Genomic DNA, 19,738 nt, shown 5'->3' with positions numbered 1-19,738 from the left:
TTTCATTTATTATTTAATTTTAAATTTTAAATTACTACTGGTTCAGTGGTATAATGTCTCTATTCTCTACTCATAAATTTAAAGTTGTTGGTTCAATTCCTTGCAAGTGCAACGTAAGGACGTATTGTTTATTTTGTTGTTTACAAAACAAAATTAACACTAAAAAACTTAAAAACTTTATTAACTTTAGGTGAAATATCCCCTTAAAATAAATGGAAAGCAAACTTTGCATATGAATTTTCCTCTTTTTGTCATGTGCATACATATTTATCCTCTTTATTACTTCAAAAAATTTGCACACATTAATATTTGTATTAAGTCAAATTATAAATGAGCTACATTCCTACTGTTAAAGAAATTACTTTTATTTGATATCATCTTATGTATACACACATACCATATGCATATATATGGGAGCTTGAGGGAGGAAGATAATGGCAGCAAAAATGGCAGCTGCTACAAAATTTATCATCACAATATTAATCCTACTTTCACTTCTTTTTCTTGAAATTTATGCTGATCAAACACAAAATCTTCCTTCTGTCTCTAGTTTACCGTTAACAGCAACCGCGAGACGACTGCAGAATGAGTTAGCACCACCCAAGATCAAAGTAAGTTTATTTCCATTTCTTTGTAGAAATATATGCTAATTCTTTATCATTTTCCTATTTTGAATGTTACTTATATGGTTTTGTAAATCATTTTCATGCATGTTTCTTCACTAGATAAACAACAATCAAGTGGCAAGATTAGAGGCACAATTAGCTAAAGCACGAGATGAAATTCATAAAGCGATTGTTCAAAAATGTTTTGAATCATGTGAAAAAAATGGAAGTTTCGCCTTCGAGGGAAGTATTTACAGGAATCCGTTCGCCTTTTTTCAGTAAGTGCTCGCCGTGTAGTTCAGTTGGTTAAGGGGGCGTAAGACTTGGAACATTAAGTTATATAAAGGAAATCTCACACACCATCTAACTCTACTCATGAATTACATTTTTTATCTACAATCACTGGACTTTAACCTTCACCATTTTACCATTTGAAATTAAAATACAATCTTATGCAACACATTGATACAGTTAGGCCAAAGTCTCTTCGATATTCTTGTAAATATATTAGAATTGCACGTTACTAACGTTTGGACCCGATTGATAATTCAGGAGTCATATTGAAATGAAGAAGACGTTCAAGGTATGGACTTATAAGGAAGGAGACATCCCATTAATGCACGATGGTCCGATGAAAAGTATATACAGTTCCGAGGGTCAGTTCATCGAGGAGATGGAGCAAGAAGGAAACCCTATAGCCGCTAACCATCCTGATGATGCACACGTGTTCTTTATTCCGATAAGCGTAGCCAATATCGTTCATTATCTCTTTAATATTTCAGATCAACCATACAACTTTCTAGACAAAATGCAACATATACTTGAAGACTATATTGGTCTCATTGCTGAAAAGTACCCTTATTGGAACCGTAGCGATGGAGCTGATCATTTCTATGTTTCTTGTCACGATTGGGTACGTATGTACATTCCTGGAACCAAACCTGATTAATTATAATACGATATGTAAAAATGTATTATGCGGTTTTCACAGTTCTTAAAATTTTATTGTGATTCTCAAAAGAATGCATCCCATCATTATTATAGGCTTTGTAAAAAAGAACCTTGCTCTTAAACACTACTTTTATGTTTTTGTCTATGTATAATAACAGGGGCCATTTGCTTCCAAGGGAAACCCTAAACTCTTTAAGAATCTCATAAGAGTGCTTTGTAATGCCAACTCCTCAGAAGGTTTCGTTCCTATGCGTGATGTGTCGATGACGGAGGTTAATGGTCCATATAATAATATCCCAAGTGTAAGCAGCGGCCAGTCACCTTACAATCGTTCAATCTTGGCGTTCTTTGCTGGTGGAAACCACGGTTATGTACGAAATAAGTTGTTCGAATCTTGGGGAAACCAAGAAGATAGTGATATTCAAGTCCACACTTACCTTCAGAAAGATCAAAACTACACTGAGTTACTAAGCCAAAGTAAGTATTGCTTATGTCCTAGTGGATATGAAGTTGCAAGTGCTAGGGCGACCGAGGCAATCTATGTCGGATGCATTCCCGTAATCATCAAGGATCATTATGTTCTACCGTATAGTGATGTGTTAGATTGGAGTCAATTCTCTGTACAAGTTCCTATTGATAAGATTCCGGATTTGAAAAGAATTTTACACAATATATCTTTCACAAAGTATTTAGAAATGCAAAAGCGGGTAATGGAAGTACAAAGACACTTCATGGTTAACTTGCCGGCTAAAGAGACTGACGTTTTTCACATGATTCTTCATTCGGTGTGGCTAAGACGACTTAATGTTCGGTTTCCAAGTTCATAACTATTGAGAGAACTGTTGCTATCCTTTTTTATCTTTGTTAATTTTGATTTACAACTATTTGTATATCAATTAAATCCACATTAGTTGTACTCTTACTTAAATGCTAAATCCAAGTAAGCCAAACACAAGCTAAATGCTTTGCATCAGCTATGGTCTATGGCAAAGGAATGAAGAATGAAATGAACGGTTATTTATATATTGCATAAGCTACTTATAAATGTGATTATTATCTTTTGCCTAAACACTTTACAAAAATCAAGTGACTTAAAGAGAAACATGATTTTATTTAATTAGACTTAAACGAGACTATTATGAAACTTGTTTATTATAATTAATTAATAAGTTGAAAAATAATCCTTTACAAATATTAACTAAGATTCATATTTGCTTGTAGCTTCTTGTTGCTTTCACAGTTTTACTTTTTGTTTAAATGAAATTGCTGTTCAAAGAAAAAAGAAAAAAACTAAGATTCGTATTAATTTCATTTGTTATTTAATTTAAACTTTAACATCGTTAATAAAGTTTTATAACAGTGGAACAAAAATGAAACTTTATATACTTTATGCTCAAGAAACATAGAAGTGATTTTAACGTAAAAGACACTTGGTTAACTTTAGGTGAAATATTCAACTTTGCATATGACCTATATGCTTGACATTTGCATGCATATTTAAGTTGTCGGTGTGGAGGGGTTTTAAAGCCCAATTTAACACGCAATGTCTCTGTCATATAGATAATCAGACTTTAACTTCAACAAGCAATTCTTAATTCCCTTTAAAGCCTTATTGGCACATTAAAGCCCCGGCCCGTTGTGATTTAACAACACCATTTCCTTGTCAAGGCCCCATGGCCCCACTTTTTTTCTATCCATTACCACCCATTGACACGCTACTCCCCCCCCTACCACCCGGCTTTTAACGCACCGGCGCAGTGTGCTGGGCGTTAAAGCCGGGCCATGTTACTTTGCCACCCTCTTTGCAGCCCACAACAACCAACCTTAAAATTGGTCATCAAGTTAAATGAGCTACATTAAATTCCTGCTGTTTGATAATTCTTAAGCATACACACATATCCATATGCATAATATATATGGGGAGCTAGGGACACAAAGATGATGGCAGCAAAAATGAAAGCTGCAACAAAATTTACAATCACATTAATCCTACTTTCACTTCTTTTTCTTAAAATTTATGCATCTTCAAATGATCAAACCCGAAATCTTCCTTCTATCTCCAATTTACCGTTAACAACAACCGCGAGAGGACTCCGGAATGAGTTAGCACCACCCAAGATCAAAGTAAGTTTATTTTCGTTTCTTTGTTGCATTAATATACGCTTCTTCATCGTTTTCCTATTTTAATTTACTTTTTGAGCGAACGTTACCTTTTCTTTTGTAAATCATTTCGATCGCATGCACACTTCTTTACTAGAAAAACAACAATCAAGTGGCAAGAATAGAGGCACAATTAGCTAAAGCGCGAGGTGAAATTCATAAAGCGATTGTTCAAAGAAGTTGTGCATCGTGTAAAAGGAATGGAAGTTTCGCCTTGGAGGGAACTATTTACAGGAATCCATTCGCGTTTTATCAGTTAAGTGTTTTAACTAATATAAAGAAGATGTTAACAACCAATTTGTATATAGTTATTTTAGGTTATTCATGTAAATACACACTTACATATTTTTAGAAACAATATCTCACACACTATCTAACGCTACTTATGAATACATATTTTTACGGACAACCACGGGACTATAGATATATCCCTCACCATTTTGCCTTTCAAGAAGACAACATCTTATGCACACGTTGATACAGCTAGGCCAAAAATCGATCTATTGAAGCGGTTAGCATTTTTCGAGGCGTTTTCAATTTCAAATATTTTTTTACGGTGGTTTTCAAATAAACAACTCCACAAAGTTCTTTTTACCTCCTCACGTGTATGTACTAACGATACTAGCATTGTATGTTACTAACTTTTAGACTCAACAGGAGTCACAATGAAATGACTAAGACATTCAAGGTATGGACTTATAAGGAAGGAGACATCCCATTAATGCATGTTGGTCCGATGAAAAGTATATACAGTTCCGAAGGTCAGTTCATCGAGGAGATGGAGCGAGAAGGAAACCGTATAGCCGCTAACCATCCTGATGAAGCGCACGCCTTCTTTATTCCAATAAGCGTAGTCAATGTTATTCATTACCTCTACAATCGTTCAGCTCCACCATACAATTTTCTAGAGAAAATACAAGAAATATTCGAAGACTATATTGGCGGCATTGCAGAAAAGTACCCTTATTGGAATCGTAGCAAAGGAGCTGATCATTTCTTTGTTTCTTGTCATGATTGGGTACGTATGTAAATGTTAAACGTGTCCAACACCAACTTAGATTGAAGGCTCCTAGAATCCTGTAGAATATTTAATATAATAACTACTTTATTATTTTAAGATAAGTTAGTCTTATTTTATTTAATTCTATTTGTCTTGGATTTAAATTTTGTATTTGAATTAGTGTAGGATTAGCAACCATGGGTTTATATATACCATTGGTTCAATGTGTTAGTTAATTATTAAGTTTTTCTCGTTAGTCGTTTTCTTAATAAAAGAGACGTAGAGAGTTCTATAAATCTCGTGTTCGTGTTCCTGATTCACTTGTTCAAAGTTTAACAGTAAATTCCTTCAAATTTTATTTAAAAAATGTTTATTCTTAACTCATAATAACAAATTGAGCTGATCATGTATAACAACAGGGGCCATGGGCTTCGAAGGGAAACACTAAACTCTTTGAGAATGTCATAAGAGTGCTTTGTAATGCTAACTCCTCAGAAGGTTTCATACCTATGCGTGATGTGTCAATGGCAGAGATTAACGGACCATATACTGGTATCCCGAGTGTAAGCAGTGGCCTATCACCTTACAATCGTTCAATCTTGGCGTTCTTTGCTGGTGGAAACCACGGTTATGTACGAAACAAGCTGTTTAAGTATTGGGGAAACCAAGAAGATAGTGATATTCAAGTCCACTCTTACCTTCAAAAAGATCAAAACTACACTGAATTATTAAGCCAAAGTAAGTATTGCTTATGTCCTAGTGGATATGAAGTTGCAAGTGCTAGGGCAACCGAGGCAATCTATGTCGGGTGCATTCCTGTAATCATCAAGGATCATTATGTTCTACCGTATAGTGATGTGCTAGATTGGAGTCAATTCTCTGTACAAGTACCCCTAGATAAGATTCCGGATTTGAAAAGGATTTTGCAAGATATATCTTTCACAAAGTATTTAGAAATGCAAAAACGGGTAATGGAAGTGCAAAGACACTCATGGTTAACTTGCCAGCTAAAGAGACCGACGTTTTTCACATGATTCTTCATTCGGTGTGGCTAAGAAGACTTAACGTTCGGTTTCCAAGCTCATGAATTTGTATCCAGATAGCGTTGTTCAACCAGTACAGTACACATGCACCTAACCTAGTATTTTATGTATTTCATATATTTTCTTTTTGTTTTTTTCTCTTTATTTATTTATGTATTGTGAGAACAATTTGCTTTCCTTTTATTTTGGTTCACAACCTTTTTGTATATTAATTTCTTCTAATAACAAGACATAAATCCATATTATCTGAATTCTTTATTGGTTTGGTTATGAGCATTTTTTATTAAAAATATTCCTTTAGATGATGGCCAAATATTAGTTATGTATATATATACATGTGAATTTCATATTCGAAACAATGTAAATATATCACAAATTATATATTATATGGCCATTGATTTTTCTGAAATTAAATATAAAATTCTAGAGCAGTTAAGGCAGTTTCATACGCTCATTTACTCGTCCCCACTCTGTGAAGCAGTTAGAAACCTTATTTCTTTTATATACTTCTCTGCCACTGTCGACTGTCTTGCTAGGTATGCTGTTAATTTCGTTTTGATTGTATCTAATTACTCGATTCCGATTTAGTGTTGATCATGATTGGGTTTTAGGTTGTCACAAAGTTGTTTACACAAGCATCGGTCATGGAATCATAACTTTGTAATCATTCATCATCCAATTTAAAATCTTGCTTATTTTCACTTTTATGTGCTCAAAAATAGTGATTATTATTATTGGGTATTGGTTATTGGAAAGTTCTCATATATACTGGGAAAGCTTCTTCACATAGTCGAGCGTCTACAGAGAAGATTAGCCGGCGGAGTGCGGCGTCAAGCAATCTATTGGTTTGAAAACCAAAAAAGTTGTGGAGAGTGATAACTCTACTGGTAAAGCATGCAACTTAGTTGGATTTTCTTATTGTAGATTTTTTTTATAATAGCTATTGATTACATAGGGATAAGTACCTTCCCTGAACTAAAGGATCTAATGGAAACAATAATAAACTTAGCTAAATTGTTTGCTTTATTATGAGTTTAGTATTATAAATTGTGATATATACCTTAAACCTAAGTATAGATAGTTATGGTGGTTGCATGATCCAACTAATACCCAGTTAGTTAAGAGGATAACCAGCCTAATCCATAACAAATTAACTTGCTCCATTGCTACCATCCTCTATGATATTTCAGGTGTGTTCTTCTATATACTAGAATATTCTTATGCTTTGACTTTGCTTGAGCAGTGTATATAAGATCAATATGTATTTATGTTCAAGAGGCAACAATGTCCCTGCAATTCATTGCTATATGCACAAGGGGTTCTGCGGGTAACACACTTACCATAAATTTCAGTATATTTCAAGTTTTACTGTTAAAGATTAATAATTGGGTATTTATGTTTAAAAATAACCACATTATTTGGTTTATGTAAAACAAACATATTAATTACTAACATGTTTCGTTTCTTACAAGAATGTTGCAAATAACAAATTTGGGGTTGCCAGTAATTTAAAAAAACATATATTTGCAGTGGCTCTTCATTTTTTTAGCCACTGCGCATACCAGCAACCAATTCTAAGCCTGACAAAATATGCGGGTTTGGGTTGGGTGACAGATCAAAACAAGTTGGGGCCAACATGGGTTATGGGCAAGTTAAGTTTAGGTCAAATTGGGTTGTTCTAGAAAAGCATCAAGTTAATCCCGGTCAAAAAGGGTTCTAAAAAAGTGGTTAAATTGTTTCAGGTGAAAACTGGTTATGGGAAAAATGAGTGAGTCAAAACAGGATTTAAAAACAAATAGTAGTAATTTTAGTCCGGGCCAAAATGGTTTCATATGGGTCATTTTAGGGTGGGAAAAGGTAATAATTTCATATGGGTCAGTCATTTTAGGGGAAAAAGAATCAAAATGGGTTCACCTTCTACAAATTTTTAATGACAGGTAGAGATGGAGCTACTGGTTCTAGATGGAACCAAGTCCAACCGAGATAAAAATTTTCAAGAATCAATCAAGTAAATATAGCCATTAACATCAAAGTGATTAATTTTTCTACATAATGCACCACCGTTTTTGTTCTTTACGGTTTACCAAATCTATTTAATTCTTTAATGACCGGTTTCATATATGGCATAAACAAGGTATTGGAACCAATATATGTCCCACCGATGATTATAACGGGATCATGCAAGATGAAGAAAACAGTTTAAGGAGTTCTTTTAGTTACGAACACATTTAGGGTATGCATCTTTTTTCCCACTCAATTACGTTTAAATTTTTAATCCTGGGGTTTAAAAAGTTTTCCTCATTTTTGTGAAGATTGAGAAATCAGCACTTGGTTATGCTTGTGGCAAAGAGCAAGGTTTTTTTAGTTATTGAAGTAAGTTCATATTTAATTCGCACTAAATATGATTATTAAAAATGTTTCGAAATGCATATCAATTAGTGATTTCTTATTACAAATATCTTATAATTATAAGCTGGTTGGCACTCTAGGTGAATACATCATATTGGAGAAATGCTTTGCTATCATTTGCTTTTGTATATCCTACTAAATCTGGTTTATAATGTTTCGTTTTACCTTATTATTTATTACTACTGATTTATATGTTCTGATGTTATTTCATTGACAATTTGCAGACGAACAAACTTTATAAATTGGTATATGTGACTTTCTGCTTGATAGGTGCATATGTTAGTTCCACTTCACAATCCTTTGCATAATGTTTTAGTATCTTGTGCATAATTAGTTATTTTATTGTTCAGTGCAGTGACAAGTTGAGTCTAAGCCTTAAACTGGGTAGGTTTGCTGCTGGAGTGATGATATCAAGAATTGATTTTGCTCACTATACTTTTGAACAAGTAAGATCAACTTATCTATGAAGCATATAATTTTTTGCAAGAGGCAGAACTTTCAACCTATTTACACGTTGATCTGGTTATGTTTCATAGCTAATGGGTTAAATGGGTGTGGTCTATCTAATCTATTTTAGCCTAAAATTAGTAACAGTTAATGGTTAGGAACTACCAAGGCTCAAGAGTCAACTGTATGCTTGCAACAACTATATGTGACACCTTTACTATATGTGATAGCAGCTGCAGCAGATAACCATGCTCAATGACACATATAAAAAGTTTTTTGGTTGTTGATAAGCTCTTTAAAGGACTTCTTGCAGATTAATTTATTTTCACTCTTTATTAAGTTATGCATATGATATAACTTAATAGGATATACAGAGCTCGGATTATTGATAACTGTGAACACAAAAGACCAAAAGGATTGGAGACTACCATTATGCATCATTTCCTGTAAGTCAAAAGGCTTTAAGATTCATCTATTTAATTTATGAACCATTTTGATATTAGTCTAAAAGCATATTTGATAAAAATGAACACTACAGAAAGGAAATCATACAATAAGCAATTTCGGGTCATAAAGGGTCAGACTCAAAGAAAGTTATTTTGGTACGGGTCGACACGGGGTTCGGGTGGGTACGGGTTGGGGTGTTAATGAGTTTCAGGAACAGGTTTGGGTCGGATTCGGTTACGGGTAAGAGCGTGTGCGGGTCATAACGTGTTCGTGTCATAACGGGTCAACTTAAAAAAGGGTTATTTCGGTATGGGTTCCAGTGTCAATGTGGTTTTTTGGTTAACATAATCTTACAATGTTATCTTACAATGTTTTTTTGGTTAACATAATCTTACAATGTTATCTATTTTTTTTGTTTAACACATTTGCTGCCTTCTAAATATGACATTATTAATTAAAATTGTTTTTTTTATTGGGTGAGTTGTTAGCTTATCAATAAGCTGGAACAGTTTTCATAACCCAAGGTTGTCGGTATAGCAAATTTTGACCCGTTTAAAGTTTGACAATCTATCTGCAACAGAGTTAAGGTAAATTAATAAAACATTAATTGTTATGTGTAAACAAATATGCAAAACTGAACCACCTTATTTGAAGAATGGCACTTACCTAAACCCATCCGAACACGATTTGAATCCGAAATGAACCCAAACACAACCCATATATTTGCAGGCTGAACCGAATACACGGCCCGCTTGACCTGTCAACTTTTTCTTTGAGATGTTAATACTTGGGGTGTTAAACGGGTCGCGCTCACGTGTTAGGGTCCAACCCGACACAAACTCGAAAAGTTGAAACTAATCCGAACAACAGGTCTTTGCATGTTAACTGTCAAGAAATGGTCACTACACAAGGCTACTACGGCGAACCAATTATCCCGGCCCCTACGCTTTCAATAATAGCATTACTGAAGTTCATGATGGTTCTCTCAAAAGCGACCATACAGTAGTTATGAATGATGATACCGAACCAGCAACTGGTCACTTTAAGAAGTCAACTGTGATACAATTTATTTTCATAATGGAGTTTATCTTCAAACAGAATAATGTAAATATCATCACAGAATATGATGATGTTAAGTTGTTTGTGAATTACATTTTAAATATAGTTATATTAATAAGGTTGAATAATTTTTTTGGACATGTAGTTATGTCAATTGACTTTAAGAATTCAAACTAAGAACTGAAATTATTGAACATTTATACATTTATGAATTAAATATATTCAACAATATATACGTTTATAAATTGAAACATACAACATTATGCATACAAGTTTTACGACTTGAAAATATTTAACAATTGTAAATAGGTTCTAAGTTTGTCTATTTAACGGTAAAAGTTTAAACCTAAATTGTTCTATTCAACGGTTTTTTTGTTTTAGTAAAACTTGACTCAATTAGTTGCTTGTGAAAGTTGACTTCACTTAAGAAGTCAAGTCTAATGGCTGTGTTCGTATTTTTCTTGACTAATGGTAAATTTAGCAGTTGCTTAATTAGAAGTTAAATCAATAATCGATTTCAATATTGAGGCAACCTGGTCACACTCCCGCATTAATATTCCCGTCATCGTATAGCATTAGTTTTAACAGTTGAATTTTGACCAATTTCAACACTTTCGCTTATTTGCTTGATTTAATAATTTTAAGTGAGTTTTGAGAGAAGGAACCTAGATTAAAGAGTGAAATTTTGTGTAGAAAATGGTTGACGAAGGGTTGCAATCTATAGGATAAAATTTATATACTTTTTTCTTTTAAATTTGATTGTTAAAACAGTCATATGATCGTTTGAGGAGCGGTGTCTTCGGCATTTATACCCGGTGTTCACGGTATCCGTTGGGGTCGGGCGGCACTGGACACCTATCGAGAACACTTCGTCACCTTACTGAATTAATGTTATCACAAACCCGTATTGATACTCCCGTCCACCAGACGGGTAAAGTACTAGTTGCTTTAGAGCAGTGTAACAAGTTTATTAAAAAAAAGTTGACAATAAACATATCAATGCATACATTTTATGACAAGCAGGATCGAGCACCGGGTAATTAAGAAGAAGAAAAATTCTACATGTAAGTATGTTATAATTCACGTCTAAAAAATTTAGATGATTAACATATATAATATTCACAGACAATATTCTCACTGTTATAAAAATAAGTCTTAGTTATATGAAATAAAAATTATTTTAATTGACGGGAATTAAACTCATTAATTATTCCACAACGTGCTGCCGCTTCTTTGGCCCAATATATGCACATTGAATCTACAACCATCAAACCCATATACTTGTAATTAAATTAGCCATTTTCATGTGAAATTGGAGTGAACGTTAAGGTAATGTCAAATTATGAAACTCACACTTTCCAAAATGTACTCCATACTCTTTGGTCTTTAGCATCACCCGAACCAGTCAATCAGACTACCTTTCTTTGCTATGCGTGAAGACGTTGACCGCACTATTTTTGGGGGCTTATTCAGTTCAGTTTTGAGCTAAAGCCGAACCAAAAATAGAAATTTTAGTTTTTGAGTTTCTAAAGCCGCTCGATTTAGATTTTAGGTGGGTTCGGTAAAACGTGCTCCATACTCTATGGTCATTTGCATCACTCAGCTCGAATCAGTCTACGTTTCTTTTCTATGCATGAAGACGTTAACAGCACTGTTTTTGGGTCAATTTGGTTCGGTTTTGAGCTTAAAGCCGAACCAAAACTAGAAATTTTAGTTTTTAAGTTTTTATATAAACGTTTCAGTTTTGGTGATTTAGGGGTAAGTTCAGTTTTGGTTTTATCAATTTTATCATTTGGACTTAAAAATTTTGGACCGAAAAAAGAGTTGGCCAAATTTATGCCTAAAGTTTTTTGCTAATTAATAACTTATTTGATTCTTATACAATTTGGCTGTAACGTTTGGGTTAAACCATATATCAAATTTTATAAATTACTTCAAAATTCAAATTAAAAAATGAAAATCAATAAGTTATGTTGTTTCTTCAGCTTTAATTACACACAAAACCAAAACCAAACCAAACCAAACCAAACCAAAAGTTCGGTTAAAAAAAACTCACTCAAAACCAAACCGTCAGTTTTTGTATTGATTCGGTTATATTAGTTTGTTTCTTTTCCGGTTTCTTTTTCATGCGCACCCCTCTTGTTTAAGTGTGCTAGATGAATTAAAATAACATTGTAAACTGCATGTGCTATCCAACCTTTAAAAATCACGATGATAAAAAATCACAATAACCAAGATCAATAAATTAACTTGATTAACTTGGAATTAAATAAACATGATACTAATAATAATATTATGATTAGCTGGTTATAGACTTATAAAATTAAGGCATACAATTAGGCATATATATACAGAAGATGATCAAGGGAAAACAAAAATGGCCCCTACTACCAAATTAAACATCACATTTGTCCTTCTTTCACTTCTTTTTCTTGTTATTTTTTTATCACCAACAAATCATATCCATAATTTGACATTACCATCAGCCTCCAGGCCATCAACCTCCAGGCTTCTGCAAGATGAAACCATACCCGAAATCAAAGTAATCATACATGCAACAAATGATTCTTCATCTTGATATCCTTCGTTTAATGCCAATATCTTGTTTTTTTTTTTTCTGATACACGGAAAGTTTTCTAATCTGTTTTAATTTTTGCCGGTGTTTATTGTTAGAGAAAAGATTCATCACTAGCAAGAATGGAAGAACAGTTAGCTAAAGCACGAGATGAAATTCACAAAGCGATTGTTGAGAAGAGCTTTGCATCAAGTAACACAAATGGAGGTTTCAACCAAGTAGGAACCATTTACAAGAATCCATTTGCCTTTTTACAGTTAAGTGTGTAATCATTAACTTTCTTAAGTTTTTGGTTAAGTTCATAGACTTTGTTTACTCGTATCGAAACCAAAATAATATATTATATAATCATAAAAAATCTAACCAGTAATAAGTTGAGAGTGGTTTAATAAAATTGTTAGAAGTGTAGTTGAATATTTGATAGTAAAGTTGTTTTTGAGGCGAGTTTATGATCGAATTATGGATGAATCACATATTTAGGAAAAAACATGCCTAATCCTTGAAATAATATTAAGGGTTTTCCATTTTTTAGCCTTTCATTTTCTAACAAATAGATTTCTACTAATCATTCAGAAGCCATTATGAGATGACGAAGACATTCAAAATATGGACTTACAAGGAAGGAGAAATCCCCTTGATGCATTACGGTCCGATGAAATTTGTATACAGTATCGAGGGTGACTTCGTCGAAGAGATGGAGAGAAAAGGAAATCCTATGGTGGCTATGGATCCGGATGAAGCACATGCCTTCTTTATACCCATAAGTGTAACAAACATAGTTCACTACCTTTTCAAGCCTAATGAAGTCTTTGGTTTTGTTGAAAGGATGCAAGCAATACTTGAAGACTACATTCGTGTCATCTCAGAGAGATATCCTTATTGGAACCGTAGCAATGGAGCCGATCACTTCTTTGTATCGTGTCATGATTGGGTAAGTAAAGCCTTAGAGATTTTTCTTGATTTGTAGCCGGTTTAGGATTTAACTAAGTACTTATAGATATCTTATGAAAGTTCTTGTACTTCTTGACAGTTCGCTACCAAACTCGAGTTCACTTGACACCTAATTAAGTGAACTTGCCGAGTAACTATCAACAGTAAAAGAACTTCCAAAAAACTGCGTAAAAATAATGAATCTTAAAAATTCGCCAACTAGATTGTAACTTCTTTATTTTTGTTGCTAAACTATATATGGACTTGTTAACTAATAGAAATCTATGCATATTTTATGCAGGGGCCATTTGTTTCAAAAGGAAACCCCAAACTATTTAAAAATTTCATAAGAGTGCTTTGCAATGCCAATAGCTCTGAAGGTTTCATTCCAATCCGGGATGTGTCCATGTCCGAGATCAAAGCACCATTCAAGAATATCCCAATTGTAAGTAGTGGCCAACCACCTTACAATCGATCAATCCTCGCATTTTTCGCAGGTGGAATACATGGCGTTGTACGAGAACAATTATTCCAATATTGGGGAAACAAAGAAGATAATGACATACAAGTCCACAACTACCTTTCCAAAGGTGAAAACCACACCGAGCGATTAACCCAAAGTAAATATTGTCTATGTCCTAGCGGGTATGAGGTAGCAACCAGTAGGTTAACAGAAGCAATCCATGCGGGATGTGTTCCAGTAGTGATCAAGGATCATTATGTTCTTCCGTACAACGATGTCTTGGATTGGAGTCAGTTTTCCGTACAAGTATCGGTAGATAAGATTCCGGAAATCAAAAGAATTTTGCAAGAGATACCATTTTCGAAGTATTTGGAGTTACACAAAAAGGTTATTGAAGTGCAAAGGCACTTTACACTTAACCTTCCGGCCAAACATTTTGATGTCATTCACATGATTCTTCATTCTGTGTGGCTAAGAAGACTTAATGTTCAATTACCTTTGTTATAGTATTTTTGGTGCAGCATTCATAGCATTTGTTGTATTGTAGGCATATATTCATGCTTTTTTACTTTCAATATTACTAAAAGTGCGCGGAGATTTTCTACCTGTTTGTGTAGTAAGTAATTAACAAGATAATTAAATAACTTATTGCTCAACTAAAACCAGTTTATATAAGAGAGATCCGTTTAATCATCTGCTTATTAGTTGAACAAGTTTTTATAGCGTACGCGAATAACAAATCGTACAACAATTAATCAAAAAGATTAAACTATAGGAAGGAACATTTTGCTCTATCGTCTCCTAATATCTTGTTACGTTTTACAATCCAATCCAACCCAACCAAACGAGTGGTTATTGGATGTAGAGCTAACGAGATCCTCACAAAGGCTCCACCTATTAATTAACAACACAAGAGTATTAAGAATTTAAGATACAATGCCGAGAAAAAAGACACAATGAAGAAAATAAACAAAAAAAAAATGATAAATAAAAAAATACATAATAAATAGCAAAATATAGCACAATGCCGAACAAAATGTAAAACAATGTTGAGTTATAACACAATATCAAAAAAAAAACACCATGTTAAGGAAAAAAAAACACAATGATAAATAAAAAGAAACAATGATATTTTTTCCTCAACCCTGTTTTTTAGAACGAGGAAGGCAGTGAAAACATTTTTGTGTTTTTAATTTTTTGTTTTATTTTAAAATTTGAGTTATGAATTTTTTATTGTAGTAGTTTTTCATTATTATTTTTTTGAGAGGTTTCTTTTACTATAAATCATTCTTATTTTTCTTATATTTGCCCCCTTTGTAGAATAACCTAGCCTTAGCTTTTTTAGCAAACAAAAATCATGAAGTAAAATATAATCTTGATTTCAAATAAACTCATTTATTATTCCAAAACGTGCGGCCTCTTCTTTGCCCCAGTATATGCAACATTAGATCTACAACAATCAAACCCATTCTCGTAATTAAATTAGGCATTTTCATGTGAAATTGGAGTAAACGTTAAGGTAATGTCAAATTTTGAAACTCACACTTCCCAAATGTACTCCATACTCTTTGGTCTTTTGCATCACTGGAATCGGTTTTGATGATTTTAATTTAAGGTGGGTTCGATTGGTTTCGGTTTTTATCATTTGGGCTTGAAAATATTTCACCGAAAAAAAAGTTGGCCAACTTTAGGCCTAAAGTTTTTTGTTAATAAGATTTCTTTGATTATTATACATTTGGGCTATAACTTTTTGTACTTTTAAACTATATTTTAAATTCTTATAAATTACTTAAAATTAAAAAAAAATGAAAATCCATAAGTTTGTTTCGGTTTTTACATTTCAATTACATGCAAAACCGAAACCAAGCCAAAAGTTCGGTTTTTACAAAAACATAAATGTAAACCGCCGGTTTTATTTGGTTCGGTTATATCAGTTTAGTTTTCTCGATTTTGAATTGGCCTTTTCGGTTGCACATCCCTATATCTTGTCATTAAGTGTGTTTGATAAATTATAACACTATGAACTGCATGTGCCATCCAAACTTTAGAAATCACGATGACCAAAAATATCACTATAACCAAGATCAATAAATTAACTTGATCAACCTGTAATTAAATAAACATGATACTAATAATAATATTATGATTAGCTGATTATACACTTATAATAGTCAGCCTTATGAAATTCAGGCATACAATTAGGCATATATATACATAAGATGATCAAGGGAAAACATGATGGCCCCTACTACCAAATTAAGCATCACATTTGCCCTTCTTTCACTTCTTTTTCTTGTTATTTTTTTATCACCAACAAATCATATCCATAAGTTGCCATTACCATCAACCTCCAGGCAACTGCAAGATGAAAGCGTGCCCGAAATCAAAGTAATCATGCATGCAACATATGATTCTTCTTCATCTAATTCTTCCTTAGTTTAATGTCAATATATTGTTTTTTTCTGATATATATATATACACGCGTAAGTTTTCTAATTTGTTTTAATTTTTGTCGGTGTTTATTGTTAGAAAAGAGATTTATCACTGGCAAGAATTGAAGAACAATTAGCTAAAGCACGAGATGAAATTCGCAAAGCGATTGTTGAGAAGAACTTTGCATCAAGTAACACAAATGAAAGTTTCATCCTAGAAGGAACCATTTACAAGAATCCATTTGCCTTTTTACAGTTAAGTGTGTAATTGTTAACTTTCTTAAGTTTTTGGTTAAGTTCATAGATTTCTGATTTAGAAACTATATTTATAATATAAAATTATTAAAGTTATAGAAATTGTTAAGTGAAGCTATTTTTTAGGGGAGCTTAAGATCAAATTTCGGGTGACGAACATCCCGGCAAGTAAATTTTAATCACATAATTAGACTGTGTATAACTAATACGGGCATACCCGTATCCATCCGATTACATATAAACCCTATAAATGATAATTCTAAAGTGCTACTATATTTACACCTAGAATTACCAATTACACTCTACATGGTGTGATCAACTATTTTTATTTTTGTTTAGCATATATTTTTGTTCTTCTATATCTAATGTGATGTGTTTATATTTACCATAGATATCACATAAATAATCCTTGGAAAGTTGAAATATAAAGCTTTTCTATATTTAGCCCTTCATTTTCTAACAGTCTATTGATCATTCAGAAGTCATATTGAGATGACAAAGACATTCAAAATATGGACTTATAAGGAAGGAGAAATCCCCTTGATGCATAGTGGTCCCATGAAATACGTATACAGTATCGAGGGTGACTTCATCGAAGAGATGGAGAGAAAAGGAAATCCTATGGTGGCTACGGATCCAGATGAAGCGCATGCCTTCTTTATCCCCATAAGTGTAACAAACATAGTTTACTACCTTTGGACGCCTGATGAAGCCTTGGATTTTAAGAAAAGGATACAAGCAATACTTGAAGACTACATCAGTGTCATCGCTGAGAGATATCCTTATTGGAACCGTAGCAATGGAGCCGATCACTTCTTTGTATCGTGTCATGATTGGGTAAGTAAGGCCTAGCTACTAGAGAATTTTCTTGTTTTATGAAAGTTCTCGTACTTTTTGGCAGTTCGCTAATCTTGGAAAAGATTTCATGTAGGTTTTGACAAGTTCTCTTTGGTGACAAACGAACTCCATAGAGTTTTTCACCAAACTCTAGTTCGCTTGTCAACTAATTTGTGAACTTGCCGCGTAACTATCTAAAAGTAAATGAACTTCCAAAAAAATGCCTAAAAAATAACTAATCCACAAACTCACCAACTAGAATATTTTAACTACTTTGTTGTCACTAAACTACCACTCCGACTCATTAAAAGCGTCCACATTTCCTTTTTTATTTGTCTCATTACAAATGTTCACTTTCAAAATTTATTAGCCAATTTTCAATTTTACCCTTAAACAGACACAACTAACATTAATAAACAATATTGATGGATCCAATTTCCAATTTCATTATTAATGCCATTTGGTAAGCAAAGAAAACAATAATGATCTACCTTAAACTTTGTGTTTTTCAAACTAAGACTCTTTGACCGGAACGGAGGGAGTATATGACTGATAGAATATATACATATGTTTGCAGGGGCCTTCTGTTTCACGGGGCAACCCCAAATTGTTTAAAAATTTCATAAGAGTGCTTTGCAATGCCAATACCTCTGAAGGTTTCATTCCAATCCGGGATGTGTCCATGTCCGAGATCAAAGCACCATTCGATAATATCCCAATTGTAAGCAGTGGCCAACCACCTTACAAACGATCAATCCTTGCGTTTTTCGCAGGTGGAATACATGGCTTTGTACGAGAACAATTATTCCAATATTGGGGAAACAAAGAAGACAATGACATACAAGTCCACAATTACCTCCCCAAAGGTGAAAACCACACCGAGCTATTGACCCGAAGTAAATATTGTCTATGTCCTAGCGGTTATGAGGTAGCAACCAGTAGGTTAACCGAAGCAATCCATGTGGGATGTGTTCCCGTCATGATCAAGGATCATTATGTTCTACCGTACAATGATGTCTTGGATTGGAGTCAGTTTTCCGTACAAATATCAGTAGACAAGATTCCGGAAATCAAAAGAATTTTGCAAGAGATACCATTTTCGAAGTATTTGGAGTTACACAAAAAGGTTATTGAAGTGCAAAGACACTTTATGATTAACCTTCCAGCCAAACACTTTGATGTCATCCACATGATTCTTCATTCTGTGTGGCTAAGAAGACTTAATGTTCAATTGCCTTTATTATAGTATTTTGGTGTAGCATACATTAGCATTTGTTGTATTGCATGAATATATTCATGCTCTTTTACTTTCAGTTTTACTGAAAGATACACAAGTAATTTTTTTCTAAATAGTTTTTCTAATTACTACTAAGTACTAATACCACTAGGTCATGGACACACACACTATGTAATTAGCAATCTATACCCCAAACTCGTCCCAAATATCTCACGATTTTTTCAAGTTCGGGTTATTCGGGTTCAGAAATTTTCAGGTTGGGTTAATCGGGTTCGAGTGTTTAAGAAAAAAAGAACAACTTAGATTTATAGCAACGATACCATAATCGATTAAACATAATACACTGACTAAACTATACTAGATTAAATTGTTAAGTAAAACAAAATATATCATAGTTGAACTTGATTGAACATACTAATCGATCCCTACAGTCTCAAAATCTTTTAAACCATACTAGATTAAACCGAATATACCATAATCGAACTTGAGCTCTATTGAACCTACTAATCGATTAAATATAATATACCATACTTGCACTTGTTATTGAATCAGCCTAAAAAATGATAATCGAGTTAACATAATATATCATAATCGAATTCAGTTGAACCTACTAATAACATCAAGTTTTAAATACGAAAAGCTCATTAATTCAGGTTTTGGATTGACCCGAATCCCAGAATTGAGACCCAAGAATCAACCCTTAAATTACTTCAGATCAGGTTAGTCTTTTCTTGGGTTTGGGTTTGGTTTTTCAAGGGAGTAGTCCGGATTCGGATTTTTCCCCGGTTAGGATTTCGGGACTAGTCTCCCTTATTTTTCCTTTGCATTTTACTTTATCTTTTGTATGTTTTTTTCTTTTGCAATCTTCATTTTTTTCTTTTCTGCTTT

General features: G+C 33.4%; 3 protein-coding genes and 1 pseudogene across 3 annotated transcripts; all 4 read left to right on the top strand.

Moving 5' to 3' along the window:
• The first annotated feature begins 417 nt into the window (after positions 1-417).
• LOC143634652 (putative glycosyltransferase At5g20260) lies at positions 418-2,438 on the top strand. The gene is made up of 4 exons (XM_077102676.1): positions 418-611; positions 726-883; positions 1,158-1,518; positions 1,715-2,438. Exons 1-4 carry the CDS (start codon positions 435-437, stop codon positions 2,381-2,383), a joined length of 1,365 nt encoding a protein of 454 aa, XP_076958791.1. The 5' UTR covers positions 418-434; the 3' UTR covers positions 2,384-2,438.
• A 1,948-nt stretch (positions 2,439-4,386) lies between these two features.
• Positions 4,387-5,803, top strand: LOC143634651 (putative glycosyltransferase At5g20260; annotated as a pseudogene).
• Positions 5,804-12,498: 6,695 nt separating this feature from the next.
• Positions 12,499-14,596, top strand: LOC143634650 (putative glycosyltransferase At3g42180). The gene is made up of 4 exons (XM_077102675.1): positions 12,499-12,663; positions 12,795-12,952; positions 13,270-13,627; positions 13,928-14,596. The coding sequence occupies exons 1-4, from the start codon at positions 12,499-12,501 to the stop codon at positions 14,594-14,596; spliced, it is 1,350 nt and encodes a 449-aa protein (XP_076958790.1).
• A 1,731-nt stretch (positions 14,597-16,327) lies between these two features.
• On the top strand, positions 16,328-18,933 carry LOC143634649 (putative glycosyltransferase At3g42180). Its single transcript, XM_077102673.1, has 4 exons — positions 16,328-16,477; positions 16,619-16,776; positions 17,256-17,613; positions 18,191-18,933. The coding sequence occupies exons 1-4, from the start codon at positions 16,328-16,330 to the stop codon at positions 18,857-18,859; spliced, it is 1,335 nt and encodes a 444-aa protein (XP_076958788.1). The 3' UTR covers positions 18,860-18,933.
• The last annotated feature ends 805 nt before the right edge of the window (positions 18,934-19,738 follow it).

This window comes from Bidens hawaiensis, unplaced genomic scaffold (genome assembly GCF_021521415.1).
Source record: "Bidens hawaiensis isolate Kalapana, Puna unplaced genomic scaffold, B.hawaiensis_p1.1 tig00007139_1, whole genome shotgun sequence".
NCBI lineage: Eukaryota > Viridiplantae > Streptophyta > Magnoliopsida > Asterales > Asteraceae > Bidens > Bidens hawaiensis.
The sequence above is the reverse complement of the archived record's forward strand: the minus strand, read 5'-3'. Positions and strand labels throughout refer to the sequence as shown.